Raw genomic sequence first — 16,716 nt, 5'->3', positions numbered from 1 at the left:
CTTGTAAAGTAAGAGAGAATAGGCATAAGTATTGTGACATAATGTGTAATAATAGCCCATAATGCAATAAATATCGATATAAAAGCATGATGCAAAATGGACGTATCAGTCTTTCTCTAGGAACGTATTAAAACAAAGAGCTAAAGCGCGAGCTATTAATCCACAACATAATTTGCAAAGAAAATTTAGACTATGTTCATGATAATTAAGTTCATCTAATTAAATTATTCAATGAACTCCCACTCAGATAGACATCCCTCTAGTCATCTAAGTGATACATGATCCGAATCAACTAGGCCGTGTCCGATCATCACGTGAGACAGACTAGTCATCAACCATGAACATCTCCATGTTGATCGTATCTACTATACGACTCATGTTCGACCTTTCGGTATCTCGTGTTTCGAGGCCATGTCTGTACATGCTAGGCTCGTCAAGTCAACCTAAGTGTTTTGCATGTGTAAATCTGGCTTACACCCATTGTATTCGAATGTTAGAATCTATCACACCCGATCATCACGTGGTACTTCAAAACAACGAGCCTTCGCAACGCCGCACAGTTAGGGGGAACACTTTCTTGAAATTTTAGTGAGGGATCATCTTATTTATGCTACCGTCGTTCTAAGAAAATAAGATGTAAACATGACAAACATCACATGCAAATCATAAAGTGACATGATATGGCCAATATCATCTTGCGCCTTTGATCTCCATCTTTGAGGCACGGCATGAACACCATCGTCACCGGCATGACGCCATGATCTCCATCATCATGTCCTCATGAAGTTGCCTCGCTAACTATTACTTCTACTACTATGGCTAACGGTTAGCAATAAAGTAAAGTAATTACATGGCGTTTTCATTGACACGCGGGTCATAAATAAATTAAGACAACTCCTATGGCTCCTGCCGGTTGTCATACTCATCGACATGCAAGTCATGATTCCTATTACAAGAACATGATCAATCTTATACATCGCATATATCATTCATCACATCCTTTTGGCCATATCACATCACATAGCATACCCTGCAAAAACAAGTTAGACGTCCTCTAATTGTTGTTGCATGTTTTACGTGGCTGCTATGGGTTTCTAGCAAGAACGTTTCTTACCTACGCAAAACCACAATGGTGATATGCCAATTGCTATTTACCCTTCATAAGGACCCTTTTCATCGAATCCGATCCGACTAAAGTGGGAGAGACAGAGACCCGCCAGCCACCTTATGCATCAAGTGCATGTCAGTCGGTGGAACTAGTCTCACGTAAGCGTACGTGTAAGGTCGGTCCGGACCAATTCAACCCACAATGCCGCCAGATCAAGATAAGACTAGTAACGGTAAGCAAATTGAACAAATCATCGCCCACAACTTCTTTGTGTTCTACTCATGCATAGAATCTACGCATAGACCTAGCTCATGATGCCACTATTGGGGAACGTAGCAATAATTCAAAAAAAATTCCTACGTGTCATCAAGATCAATCTAGGAGATACTAGAAATGAGAGAGAGGCAGTGCATCTTCATACCCTTGAAGATCGCTAAGCGGAAGCGTTACAAGAACGCGGTTTGTGGAGTCGTACACGCAACGATTCAGATCGTGGTCGATTCCAATCTAAGCGCCGAACAACGGCGCCTCCGCGTTCAACACACGTACAGCCCGGGGACGTCTCCTCCTTCTTGATCCAGCAAGGGGAGAGGAGAAGTTGAGGGAGAACTCTGCCAGCACGACGACGTGGTGGTGATGGAGCTCGTGGTTCTCCGGCAGGGCTTCGCCAAGCGCTACGGAGGAGGAGGAGGAGGAGGTGTTGGAGAGGGGAAGGGTGCAGCTGCCCTCTCTCTCCCTCACTATATATAGGGGGAAGGGGGAAGGAGGAGGCGCCCTAGGGTTTCCCTAGGGTAGGGGCGGCGGCCACAGGGGAAACCCTAGATGGGTTTGGGCGCCCCCACCCCTAGGAAACTTGCCCCCCAAGCCGGGAGGGGTGGCTGCCCTAGGGGAGGTGTCCCCACCTCTCCAGGTTACGTGAGATGGGGTGGGACGGGCGCTCAGCCCCTTAGTGGGCTGATGTGCCCCCTCCCCTTGGCCCATAAGGCCCCCCAACGCTTGCCAGGGCCTCCGAAACCCCTTTCGGACACGCTGGTCGTCACCCGATACCCCGGAACAATTCCGAACTCCAATACCCTTCGTCCAATATATCGATCTTCGCCTCTGGACCATTCCGGAACTCCTCGTCACGTCCGGGATCTCATCCAGGACTCCGAACAACCTTCGGTAACCACATATACTATTTCCCATAACAACTCTAGCGTCACTGAACCTTAAGTGTGTAGACCCTACGGGTTCGGGAACCATGCAAACATGACCGAGACATCTCTCCGGCCAATAACCAATAGCGGGATCTGGATACCCATATTGGCTCCCACATGTTCCACGATGATCTCGTCGGATGAACCATGATGTCGGGGATTCAATCAATCCCGTATACAATTCCCTTTGTCTATCGGTATGTTACTTGCCCGAGATTCGATCGTCGGTATCCCCAAACCTCGTTCAATCTTGTTACTGGCAAGTCTCTTTACTCATTCCGTAACGCATGATCCCGTGGCTAACTCCTTAGTCACATTGAGCTCATTATGATGATGCATTACCAAGTGGGCCCAGAGATACCTCTCCGTCATACGGAGTGACAAATCCCAGTCTCGATTCGTGCCAACCCAACAGACACTTTCGGAGATACCTGTAGTGCACCTTTATGGCCACCCAGTTACGTTGTGACGTTTGGTACACCCAAAGCATTCCTACGGTATCTGGGAGTTGCACAATCTCATGGTCTAAGGAAATGGTACTTGACATTAGAAAAGCTTTAGCAAACGAACTACATGATCTTGTGCTATGCTTAAGATTGGGTCCTGTCCATCACATCATTCTCCTAATGATGTGATCCCGTTATCAATGACATCCAATGTCCATGGTCAGGAAACCATGACCATCTATTGATCAATGAGCTAGTCAACTAGAGGCTTACTAGGGACATATTACGATCTATGTATACACACATGTATTATGGTTTCCGGTTAATACAATTATAGCATGAACAATAGACAATTATCATGAACAAGGAAATATAATAATAACCATTTTATTATTGCCTCTAGGGCATATTTCCAACACACATTTCTTCTGAATGTCAAAACAAAAGAGTTCTCTTTGTGAATGAACAAGGTGAATGGGAATCTGAGAGTGAGCATGTAGATAATGGAGCATCGGATGATCATGAGGATGAAGAGGGCGAGAAGAGTGGTTGTGATATTCAGGCCGACATGGGAGATTGCTTTGTTTCCCATCGTGTTCTTAGTGTTAATGCAGCTAGAGAAGAGAAAGGGCAGCGACATAATATTTTTCACACCCGTGGCACCATCAAGGACAAGGTTTGCAGAATTATTGTTGACAATGGCAGTTGCAACAATATTGCAAGTTCAGATTTGATAGAGAAATTGGGCTAAAACAAAGAAGGTACCCAAGTCCATATAAGATGCAATGGCTCAGTGATTGTGGTACACCTCGAGTAAGCAACATAGTCACCATTCAGTTTTCCATTGGGAAGTATCGAGATCAAGTGGAATGTGATGTGGTGCCAATGCAAGCATGCCAATTGTTGCTGGGAAGACCTTGGTTGTATGATCGTGATGTGAAAATCAGCAGCCGTACTAATCGACTCTCGTTCCAATATGAGGGAGAGCGCATATCTTTGCTCCCTTTGACACCCGAAGAAATATTGATGGATGATCTGAAAAGGAAAGAGAGAGTGAGTGAGAAACACTTGAGTGACATCCACCAACATAGTGAGTGAGAGAATCCAAAGCCAAATAAAACCCCACAACTTGAATTGACCAAGACATGGGAAAAACAGGGATTAGTTATGATGGCTAGGAAAAGGGATATGAGAGAGTTGAGAGAGCCCAATTCCCTGTTCTTTGTACTTTTGTACAAGGACAATTTCCTTTCTACTAACGAAATATCCTCTACCACTCCTAGTGTTGTTGCTGAAATTTTGCAGGGGTATAAAGATGTGTTCCCCGAAGAGATACCACTGGTGTTGCCACCACAAAGAGGCATTGAGCACCAAATTGATTTGGTCCCAGGAGCTCCATTGCTGAACCGACCACCATACCGCACAAACCTGGAGGAAACCAAGGAGATTCAGCGACAAGTTGCAGGGCTACTAAACAAAGGTTATGTAAGGGAAAGTCTCTCACCTTGTGTTGTGCCCGTTCTTTTAGTACCCAAGAAAGATGGAACTTCTCGAATGTGTTGTGATTGTAGGCCTATTAACAACATCACCGTGAGGTATAGGCACCCCATACCTAGGCTTGATGATATGCTTGATGAACTTAGTGGCGCCACCATCTTTTCTAAAATTGACTTGGGAAGTGGCTACCATCAAATTAGAATGAGAGAGGGTGATGAATGGAAAACTGCTTTCAAAACAAAATCTGGTTTGTATGAGTGGTTAGTTATGCCATTTGGATTGACAAATACACCTAGTACTTTCATGAGATTAATGAATCATGTGCTTAGAATGTTCATTGGCAAGTCGGTTGTTTACTTTGATGACATCCTGATTTATAGCAAAACTTTGGATGAACATGTTGAACACATCCGGTGTGTGCTTGCTGTCCTAAGAGAGGAGAGATTATATGCTAACAAGGAAAAGTGCATATTTTGCACAGACAAAGTTGTGTTTCTTGGCTTTGTTGTTTCAGGTAAAGGTGTGGAGGTAGATGAGGAAAAGGTCAAAGCCATCCGTGAGTGGATGCCTCCACAAAATGTAAGCCAAGTACGAAGCTTTCTTGGCCTTGCTGGTTTCTACCGCTGGTTTGTGAAGGATTTCAACACCATTGCTGCCCCAATGAATGAGCTAACCAAGAAAGATATTCCCTTCAAGTGGGCAAATGCACAAGAGAAGGCCTTCCAAGAGCTAAAAGAAAAATTGACATCTACACCATTGCTTGCACTGCCCAACTTTGGTAAGACTTTTGAAATTGAATGTGATGCAAGTGGTGTGGGTATTGGAGGCGTACTAATGCAAGAAGGTAGGCCTATTGCATATTTTAGTGAGAAACTAAGTGTCCAACTCTAAATTATTCAGTTTATGACAAAGAATTATATGCACTTGTGAGATCTTTGAAAACATGGCAACATTATTTGTGGCCTAAAGAATTTGTGATACATTCCGACCATGAATCTTTAAAGCACCTTAGGGGTCAACAAAAACTGAACCATAGACATGCAAAATGGAGTGAATTCATAGAATCTTTTCCCTATATTGTCAAGTACAAGAAAGGAAAAGATAATGTTGTTGCCGATGCTTTGTCTAGACGCCATATTTTAATCTCACAACTTGATACTAAAATTCTTGGGTTGCAAAGCATTAAAGAATTGTATGTCCATGACCCATGTTTTGTTGAACCACACTCAAAATGTAGTGAGGGGAAAGGTTGGGAAAAGTTTCACTTGCATGATGGATTCTTGTTTTGAGCTAACAAATTGTGCATCCCAGATTGCTCTGTCCGCTTGTTGCTTTTGCAGGAGGCTCATGCTGGTGGTCTCATGAGACATTTTGGAGCAAAAAAACTGAGAGTGTGCTGATCGACCATTTGTTTTGGCCAAGGATGAGGCGTGATGTTGAGCGCTATGTGCTATGTTGTGAGATCTGCCGCAAAGCTAAGTCACGTTTAAACCCTCATGGACTTTATACGCCTTTATCAATTCCTAGCACACCTTGGGAAGATATTTCTATGGATTTTGTTCTTGGATTACCACATACTAAGAGAGGGAGTGATTCCGTTTTTGTGGTGGTTGATAGGTTTAGCAAGATGACTCATTTTATCTCGTGTCATAAGAGTGATGATGCTTCACACATTGCTGATTTGTTTTTCAGGGAAGTCGTGCGGCTACATGGAGTACCACGCACTATTGTTTCAGATCGTCACACCAAGTTTCTGAGCTATTTTTGGAAAATGTTGTGGGCAAAGCTAGGAACAAAGCTTCTCTTTTCCACTACATGCCACCCACAAACAGATGGACAAACCGAAGTTGTCAACCGCACACTATTCAGGATGCTGAGAGCAGTTTTAAAGAAAAATTTGAAGATGTGGGAAGAGTGTCTCCCCGACGTGGAGTTTGCATACAACAAGGCGGTACATTCGACCACTAAATTTTGTTCTTTTGAAATTGTTTATGGTTTCAATCCTGCTGCTCCCATAGATCTTTTGCCTTTACCATTGCAGGAGCGAACAAATCTTGATGCAAGTAAGCGTACTGACTTCGTGAAGAAAATTCATGAGAAGACCAAAGAAAATATTGAGAAGATGACTCAACAATATGCAAAGCGAGCAAACAAGGGAAGAAAGAAGTTGTTGTTTGAAGAAGGTGATCTTGTGTGGGTGCACCTGCGGAAGGATCCTTTCCCGGATCAACGCAAATGCAAGTTGCAGCCACGTGGAGATGGTCCATTCAAAGTGCTTGCGAAGATAAATGACAGTGCCTACAAGATTGACCTTCCGATGGATTATGGTGTTAGTTCAACTTTCAATGTGTACGACCTCTCTCCATACTTTGGACCATCAGAGTCGAGGATGACTCCTTTTCAGGAGGGGGAGGATGATGAGGACACCACAACCATCGATAAGTCTCTAACAATTATAGGTCCAATCACAAGAAGTCGTGCCAAACTAATAAGTGACCAGGTGAACGCTAACTTAAGTTTACCTTATAACCTTGATGACACAACTATGATTTCATCCCCATTGTTGTTGGTTGAACTTAGGTATCACATGTAAGAAACCCAACAACCTATGAGCTCTTGAAGCAACCGGTTTGGAGGAACAAGTTTGGAGGAAACAAGTTTCAAGTGAAGCTGATGTTGTCATTTTTTACCTCTAATGTTTTGGTGTGCCACACCCATGTGGTGGAGAGACGGGGCTATAGGAGTACATCAACAGAAGCTACATCAAATTATCTTTTCAATGCAAAAAACCTCACATCATTTGGAGTTGTGAGTCAAAAGTTGTAGTCATTCTCGTGGAAGGTGTCCAGGCTGTCAAGGCTTCGCGAATTTTTGAGGAGCTCTCCAACAACTCCCAAAGTTGACTGCTTATTCCCCCAAGAAAGCCATGCAAACCTGTTTACTTTTGAAACTATTTTCACACCTAGCCAAGGAGGGTTGTCCCTGCTATAAAACCCCATCTCCCCCATCCTCTTGAAAAACCTTTTGTCAAATCATTGAGCTACAAGCTTATGCAGCAAGACTGCTAGAGAGACCCGAAAGATCTTGCTACCTTTGCTCTTGTGAGTTCATTCGGATTCGCGAAAAGGAGCCTCTGGTTCCCCCTAGTTCGTGCTCTACGGTTTCGGCCGTTTTGTGTGGATTAGTCCCGGTTTGTAATTCTGTGATTGTTCGGACATCGGGTTGGAGTTCTTGTAGCTTCGGTTAGCCATCCCCAATGTACGGGTTGCATCCAACCTTGGCAGGTATAAAGCTAGTTATCCCGGCTGCTTGCAGCTAGTTATCCCTCCCGATTCGATCCTACAACGTGAAGATCGGGCCACCCTCAGGCGTGAACTCGTTCATAGGGTTCCCACCTATCACGTCGCCTCTGAGCTTTGAACCATGGTGGAGGAGAGCAGATCCCTGGCAATATGGTGCGCCATCGGACCGGATTAGGAGCGGGGGTGATGGGAGGTATTGCAACGGTGTTGTATATATGGGCGTGCTCGCATTTTCCTAACTATTTCAGACCATTAGGGTTCAAGTCCCAACTTACACTAGTGCTCACATCTATCTGGATTTATTTCAAGTCTTCTAGTGATGCACGTTCAGTGAAAGGAGACGTTACTGTTGACTACGAAAGCGTTTGTGGCGGCTTCGGCAATCACAATATGATGTGCCGGTTCAGCGCTCGGAGGTGCTTATAGAGGTCGTATTCAAGAAGAAAAAAGGGGGAGAGGCGTTGCAGCAACCGAGCTTCACTGCTCTCTATATTTGAACACTTTGAAATTCGGGTTTTTGAAGTTTTAAAAAATATGAAATTTTCCCGAGGATACATATACACATTCCGATTGCACGTGTCAAGTTTTGGTAAAAATCTCACTTTGTTTTGGGCTATAGGAAAATAAATAAATTTCTGACAGTATATAGGATAAAAGGGTGCCATTTCTGTCAGAAATTTCTCTTTTTTGTATTTCCTAAAATACAAATCATTTCTTTTCCAGATTTTTATCAGGCCTTAGGAATATGTGTATGTATCCACGTATTTGTTTTGAGATTTTTTTTCAGTACCAAAAGTGTGTTTTTTAAAATTTTCAAATACCAAGAGCAGTGGAGCTCGGTAGCTGCAATCATTTTTTGGGAAAAAAAAGATGCTTATAGGCAATGGCGGAGCTATGTTGTAAGCTACAGGGGCCATGCCCCCCCCCCCCCCCCCCCCCCCCGAGCTTTTGTAAAATATGTGAAGGAAAAAAATTTTGGAGAGAAAGATGAGAAAAAGTAGAGTTTTTTGCCCCCCCCCCCCCAAAACGTCTATATTTATGTTTGGCCCCCTCAAAAGAAGTTGCCTAGCTCCGTCAGTGCTTATAGGGCTATGGTCTATGGGTGTGTTCATACGAGTGAGTGAGTTTATGTATGCCTATGGGTTAAATAAAAAACGTGTGCGAGGGCCTGCCGGCCTGGGGAGTCAGAAGTGTGACACCACGTCGGTAAATCCCAGTCAGTCAAAGTCTGCGTTCACATACAAGCTCACCAAATATAACCATGCTGTCAATGGCGGCAACGACCACGAGGCTGCAGCGCACGGGAGGGGAAAGCAGCAGCGATGGCGAGCCCATGGGGCAGCCCCTCGAGCAGCCTGTGGGTCACGCTGGGTCAGGCCTCCAACGTGGCGCAGCTAGTCGGCGTGGACGCGCTCGGGCTAATCTCCATGGTCGTGCAGGCCGCCCTGGCTGCGCGCCGCCACCGGGACGCCTGCATGCAGCTCGCGCAGCACGTCGAGCTCGTCGGCGGCTTGCTGAAGGAGCTGGAGCTCGCCGATCTGATGCGGCGGGAGGCCACCAGGCGGCCGCTGGAGCAGCTCCGCGGCGCGCTGCGGCGGTGCTACGCGCTCGTGACCGCGTGCCAGGACTGCAGCTACCTCCGCCGCCTGCTCCTCGGCGCACGGATGGGCAACGAGCTCCGCGCCGCGCAGCACGAGATCGATATGTTCATCCGCCTCATCCCGCTCATCGCCCTCGTCGACAATTCTACAAACACTCATCGTATCCAGGTACCCATGTTTCTGGGATTATGGGGGAAACACCGATTTAGAGGGACACACTTGATTATAATTCGACTGAACTGATCCGCGACTGTTCCAGACTTCCAGTGATCATGAGCATAGTTGCCTCTGAATTGGAGTCCAATCGCAATTTTCTACTGCACAAATAAAGAACTTGATATGAACTCTATCTGAATTTAGTGGGCAGGAGTACTTATACTTGTGCGTGGTTAATACAGTACCTTTTTTTTAAGGAAAATGAGTGCATTATTCATTATCACAAGATGTAAAATGGCGACCTCTCATTCATAAAAGTCCGATGGTTTACTATTTGCCGTTTTCGCTATCCTTGTCTAGGAAGCTGCGGAGCAGGTCGACGGTATATTCATAGAAGGTTCAAACCACCGTGTCAGGTTAGATAATGTTCAACATGTAGTAGATTACTTGGTAAATGATCCTTCGTATATTCGATCCATAATTATCATGTTTGTTCACACAGTGGCTTTGTAGAAGGTGAACCACGTTGGAATTGGATGCTGACAGATGAAAACTATTTTCTCCATCCAGAAATACATGCACATTTTATAACATATTTTTAGCAGTTACAGAATCAGGAAGATAAAAAAGTGCTTAGTTTTGGTCAAAACTCGAATTTGGATAGTCAAAATATGCTTTATATATCTGAAAATGAAGGGAGAAGTTGATTGTTGACCGTATTCGGTTCGTCCGTTTGGGCTTTAGATATATAACTGGGTGAAAGCTTGTTTCAAGGTAGTGACTACTCCCTCCATTCTAAAATAGATGACCCAACTTTATACTAACTTTAGTACAAAGTTAGTACAAAGTTGAGTCATCTATTTTAGAACGGAGGGAGTACATGTTTGCAGGTACATGTTACAACGTCTGAAAGGTAGGATGCATATCAGATCAATCAACTTGAAATCAAAACGTGGGCTTTATTTTTTTTACGAGAAAATATAATAATTTATTTAACTATGGTTGATGTTTCAACAAATTTCTACCTTATATTAGCATGATTATTTTCTTTCTTAAATATTTTGATAATCATGCATGAGTTCTTTAGCTATACACTCTAAACCAGCAACTTCCCTATTTTCAAGACTAATGATGAGATTTACCTGTTTTCAGGTTTGCAGCAAGAGTTTTAGATATTACTGAGATACGTGTCCAAGGAGCTCGCAAACTCTGCAATGTTCGGGAACATCCGTCACTAGGTAAGAAGTAATTGTTTCTTTGAGTTTCCTAATGGTAGTAGTCGTTAACTTAAGTACTTCCTTCGTTCCTTTTTACTCCACATATAAGATTTGTGTCGAGTCAAACTTTACCAACTTTGACCAAATTTGTATAAAAGAATATGAACATCTACAATATCAAATATACATAATATGGAACTACATTTCATAATGAATCTAAAGATATCCCTTTGGCCTTGTAAATGTTGATACTTTTTTCTATAACTTTGGTCAAAGTAAAGATATTTTGACTTCAGACGAAAGTTATATGCAGACTAAAAAGAAACGGAAGGAGTATCAGACTAAGAGGCTAAAGTTTTACGATGGTGTTATGTGCTTCACGGATTACGAAATTGCTTTGCTTTGCTATGCCCATGAGGCATCGTAATATCTGTGTTCATATTTTTGGATATTATGCAACAAGAATTAAAAAATGTCTGTATGATTGTTCTGATGAACCATAAGTGAACTCTGGATCACCACATGATTCGTTGTGGTCAACTGAAATTAATAAACACCTTCCATGGAAGTCTAACTAACTAACTACAATTTTTTTTGAAATTTTGAAAATACAGATCTACGCTTCAAAAGTTCTTAGATACATACATAACTCATTTAGTAGTACCCCCTGTCCCATAATATAAGAGTGTTTTTCACACTACACTAGTGTCAAAAACGCTCTTATATTATGGGACCGAGGGAGTAGATGACATTATAAAGGAAGGACTTTAATGATAGACCCAACACAATATTATCCATGAAATCTTCTATTAAATTTCAGTTTATTTTCAAGTTTCACAAGCTAGAGCTGCTACAAATGATAATTCGATGATCTGCGTGACAAAGGAACTGGAGTATTTTCACATCATATTTGTATTCTGTTTCTTAACAGCATATTTGTATTATGTATTTATGTTAGTCATATCAGTATTGACTAAGTTTGTAACTCCATTACTGACAAGGATGGATTATTCATGACACAGGAATTGTAGGCACGCAAGAACAGAAAACCCTCGACAACAAAGAACTAGTGAAGCTTTGTATGCTCACGGTAGAAAATTACCCAGGATTCACAGAGTTCAGCTACTTTCAAATCATGGATGCTACAGATAATTTCTCAGAGAAGAGATATCTTGGGTCTGGTGGATTTGCAACAGCATACAAGGTATTTGTAAACCAATAGAAAGAAACAAACTAATTATGTAAATGCCTATGAATCTATGATCTGCATCTTTCCAATGAGAATGTTGTCTAAACTCTATTTGTAACCATTGCAGGGTCAGTTGCCCCAAGGATTTGTGGTTGGCATCAAAAGATTCGATCACCGTGCAACATTATCTGATTTCAGCAATGAATTGCAGCTTGCTAGGCTTCAGTATACCAATATAATAAGGTTACTGGGGTGGTGCATCCATGGAAAAGAAAGGATTCTGATCTACAAGTTCATGCAGAATGGTTCCTTGGACCGTCACATATTTGGTATATTTTCCCTATCATCTGATTTATTTCATAGGACGTGCTTCTGACTAAATATGTGAACAAACTTATGTACAGTTAATGATGTGCTACGTTCTTGTTTTCTGTTGTAATTGCTTTAAACTGTGATGATTTGATTTAGAGCAGAATATATATAAAAATTATGTTATCTAAAGGCTTGCTGTTTCAATATTCCACAGACAGGATAAAAGGACCGTTGCTAGATTGGTCTAAGAGACTCAAAATAATCAAGGGGTTGGTAGAGGGGCTTGTTTACCTGCACAAACACTCAATGTTACATATTGTCCATAGGGACTTGAAACCAAATAACATTCTCTTGGAATATGACATGACCCCAAAGATTTGTGATTTTGGATCAGCGAAAACACTGTGTTCAGACATAACAGAAGAGCACACAAGCAGGGTGGTGGCCACTAGGTATATGAAGCTGCCTGCTTCCTGGTTTTTTCAATCATTACAGGTTCCATTATTTTGTGTTCAAACGTGCTAATTTTGCAGTTTTGGTCTCTGCTCCCCCCCCCCCCCCTATTTTTCAGTGGTTACATTGCTCCAGAGTATGCATCTCGAGGAGTTTACTCACTGAAGACAGATGTCTTCAGCTTTGGCATCTTGGTTCTGGAGACCATTAGCGGACGAAAGAACACTGTACTCGACAAGCGAGGGGATACTGTTGGCGATCTTGTACGAGATGTAAGTGAAGATAAATGGATTTCAAGCAGCATCTCTCACAATTCTATGCGCATGATTGTTTGTGCTAATACTTAATCTATGAGTATGGATTCACATTGCAATTCAGTAAACATCGAATTAATCTACCGGAAAACATTTCAGGCCTGGCATATGTGGAAGGACCAAAGGTTGCGTGAGCTTGTGGATCCGTCTCTAGGGAACGGATACGACATCGCCGAGATAACGCGATGTGCTCAGGTGGCACTGCTCTGTTCTCAGGAAGATCCAGCAGATCGGCCCACCATGACTGACATAGCTGCAATGCTGAGCTCTGAAAGCATGAGGCTACCAGTGGAGCCTAAGCGGCCTTACGTGCTGAGTGAAGGGGGTGCTGGTGAAGATACATACATAAACCAATCAAGCCGGACAATAGACATAACCATAACGAGTTCAGCCACAGTGCTGACTAGAGTTCGAATCATCGTAGACCCGGAGGTTTGATGTGACGAAAAATGTCCAATGCCATATATAGCTGGAAGATGTCGAAGGATCATGGAGCTTTCCTCGTCCAGAATTCAGAGTGTGTACAGACAACAGATACCCATATCAGTTCTGTAAGTAGAAGTAAATATGTTTTTTCCTTACCAAAGGCTTCTAAAATCATTTGATGTACTTCTCTAAATCTTGTCCAATCGCTCCTGGTCGACTGTGTTACACCAAGCAGCACAATCCATCGATGATCATCTCGCTTACTGTCAGCTGCCTGAACTCTGAACAAACCGACGCCTCACTAGAGTAGTGATGCCAAATAGTTGTAACAGCAAAAGACAGCTTCGTCCAGACTTAACTTTAATCCTGAATGATCATCATTAATGTAACTGCGCCAATGAATCAAACTTGTGCCAAAGCTCATGCAACTTACTAACCATATTTCACAAGGCATAATAGAAAGGAAATGGAAGCGCACCCTCAAGAACATATTGTGTTTATATTTCAAGCACAGGTGTCTGGACTATTCGTTTTCTCAACCACACATCTAAAGCTGTGTCGTTGTGTATTAGAAGAAGAATGTCAAAGAAGGCGCAAAGTACAAACTAAACCAGAACAGAGCATATAGACCACAAAACAAATAAAAACACCGTTTGTCCAGCTTATTCTTAGTCAATACAAATAGCAGTGTTACAGATGTTGCAAATACATGTCGAAGAAATAACCTAATCGACACTGTAAGGAATCCGCTGACAGGGTGTGCCTCAGCTGAGAGCTCATTCCGAATATGAACTTCTTCACACGTTTCTTCCATCAGGATTTATGATATATGTGCTTGTTAGAGCCTCGTGTCTCCTGTACATGCGTGAAGCATAGTGAGGTAAAGCATATGAATATGATATGATGGATATGCTCAAATATTTTTTTCCCCGAAGGAACAGAAGAGTAACTAGCTGAGAAACTCAAATCTGCAGTTAATAAGCTTACCCTTCGCAAGTGTCTCCATCGATGTGTATGACAGGGATATCGCGGATGAGATGATAATCCTCCCCGGATTCAGCCGTGCATCTCCTGCTCAACTTAGGGCAGTCCTGAATTACAATTTTCTTAAGACAAGTGAAATCTCGAATGAAGCTCGGCAGCTTCTCAACCCCTTTGCAATCGCGAATCAGGACATGCTGAAGAGATGACACACAAGATTTGAAGCTCTCTGGAAAGCCCACGAGCACATGTAGGCTTCCCAGCCCACTCAAGGCTTCTACTGGTTCCATCAGATCAAGCTCTTGGCAGTTACTAATCACCAACTTCTCAAGCACACAGAGCTGCTTCATGGAAGAGGGGAGAGAAGCGAGCTTTGGGCAGTTGAAGATGAGCAACTCTCGGAGAGCAGTGAGGCTACCAAATCCTTCTGTGAGTGATATTAACTCAGTGCAGCCGCTCAGATATAGGAATGCCATGGAAGACCAACCACAAAACCCACTTTTTAGTAAATTCTTTTGTTTTGACGTGAGGACCAAGAACGTAAGGTTGACAAGTTCATCCATACGTCCTGGTAGCTCCTCAAATTGGCTGCACCGGCCAGCCAAGATGAACTGTTTGTAGATTCACCAATTTGCATAAGGAATTCGGTAGGATTCTGATTTTCTTGTTCCATTGTAGATCTAGGCACCTCAGATGCCTCAAATTTGCAACTGAACTCGGTAGCTCTTCAAATTCAACATAAGAGAAAATCAAGACACGCAGGAGTGTGAAAGTAGAGAATAGGTCCTCGAGGAAGGCTTTGCTCACGGTGCCATAATTGTATCTGCTTGCACAAGTTCTCACCTTACGTGCCCTTTTCAGCTGCTTAGGAAATTTCAGATCCGCCTGAAAAGTCCTTGCGGTCCCACACTAGATGCCGAACTGTTTCAGGCACTGCAACCTTTTCACAACTAACAATAGCACACTCATTTCTGGACACCGATATTGCTAGATCATGAACGAGATCATGCATCTTACATTTCTGAATGCTGCCATCGTAAAGAATATATTGGTCTTGTAAAAGGGATCTGTCAAGAAGTTCATGGAAGTATTTTGCTCCATTAGTTAACGCCTCGTGGCTTTCACTGCCCCCGTGCAACAACCCCAATGCCATCCAGAACATAACAAGGTGATTTGTAAACATATGGTAGTCCTTCGGAAAAGTTGATAGGCAAGAGAAAGACGCTCGCAGATGAGGTGGAAGTGCATCATAACTCAATTTTAATGCTGTCAAAATACCATTTATGCTTCCCTCAATGTTCCACAGTTTGTCTTCGTTGATGCGCCCCCATTCTTCAACATTTCGACTATTACACAACAGGGAACCCAGTGTCTTTGCTGCCAAAGGAACACCACAACATTTTTTAACAATGGAGTTCCCCAGTTTTAGCAAATCGGGGTCTTTTTCACTGCCATCTCTGAATGCGCACTGAACAAATACTTCCATACACTCATCATGTGGTAATTTTGCAACGTCATATTGTTCCAGGGTCTTCACCAGGGATGCAACATTTGAACTGCGCGTAGTGACTACAATCACACTTCCACTACCACCACTGGAAAGCAGGCTTCTCAACTCTTCCCAGTCAGAAACTTTATCATTCCACATGTCATCAAGTACAAGGAAAAATCTCTTCTCCTGTAAAATCCCACGCAACTTGCGATGTAACATTTCCAGGTTTAGTTCTTTGTTGCTTTCACCGCTACCAGATTGTATTATGTCATCTAAGATCTTGTGAAGATCAAATACATCAGAGACACATGCCCATAACTTCCTTTCAAACTTCTTGCTAGTCCGTGCATCATTGTATACCAACTTGGCCAATGCAGTTTTTCCTATGCCTCCCAAACCAACTATAGGAAGCACAGACAAAGAATTTGAGTTTGCAGCAGTCAATATAACTTTGACAATATTGTCTTTAGCGTCATCTCTTCCAATAATATATTTTTCATTAATAAAGGAATGTGTTTCCCTGTTACTGCACCTGGATACATGGCTATCAATTAGATGGCCTGTTAATCCAAATTTTGATCTGTTGGATGCTATGTCATCAAGTTTTTCACGGACATCTCTTATCATGTGGCTCAATTTGAATGGAAAAGTGTGGGTCATTCGAGCGAAGAATCCTGTATGAACCTTTTGCTCTAGAGCTCGGGTGGCCACGCCATCCAGAACATCATCTATGTCGTAGACTGCATCCTTCAAATTGTCTAACCACTCTTTAAGAGCATAAGAAGTTGACTGTTTGCCGTGCCCTCGGCATCTTCAAGAACACCACAGATGGAACTCAGTGACCTTTCCAACTTTCCAAGCTCTTTCTTGATATTCCAGGACGACTTGAACTCATTAACGGCCCATTCACTGCCAGAAGATGTGGCCTTTCGGAGAACTGAGATTGCAAGGCTTGATATAATCACCTCTGCCATATTGGATATCTGGGCAATAAAGCACAAAGGAGCTGCACATAAAATATCA

At 42.9% G+C, this 16,716-nt stretch overlaps 1 protein-coding gene and 1 pseudogene across 1 annotated transcript; one reads left to right on the top strand and one right to left on the bottom strand.

The window, feature by feature from the left end:
* The first annotated feature begins 8,865 nt into the window (after window positions 1-8,865).
* Window positions 8,866-13,302, top strand: LOC123153606 (putative G-type lectin S-receptor-like serine/threonine-protein kinase At1g61610). Its single transcript, XM_044572647.1, has 8 exons — window positions 8,866-9,321; window positions 9,670-9,725; window positions 10,462-10,547; window positions 11,549-11,730; window positions 11,843-12,044; window positions 12,422-12,479; window positions 12,599-12,752; window positions 12,894-13,302. The coding sequence occupies exons 1-8, from the start codon at window positions 8,875-8,877 to the stop codon at window positions 13,230-13,232; spliced, it is 1,524 nt and encodes a 507-aa protein (XP_044428582.1). The 5' UTR covers window positions 8,866-8,874; the 3' UTR covers window positions 13,233-13,302.
* A 901-nt stretch (window positions 13,303-14,203) lies between these two features.
* LOC123153605 (putative disease resistance protein RGA4) lies at window positions 14,204-16,667 on the bottom strand (annotated as a pseudogene).
* Window positions 16,668-16,716: the final 49 nt, after the last annotated feature.

This window comes from Triticum aestivum, chromosome 7A (genome assembly GCF_018294505.1).
Source record: "Triticum aestivum cultivar Chinese Spring chromosome 7A, IWGSC CS RefSeq v2.1, whole genome shotgun sequence".
In the NCBI taxonomy this organism is placed as follows: Eukaryota; Viridiplantae; Streptophyta; class Magnoliopsida; order Poales; family Poaceae; genus Triticum; species Triticum aestivum.
Note: the sequence above shows the minus strand (reverse complement) of the source record. Positions and strands in the feature narration are given on the sequence as shown.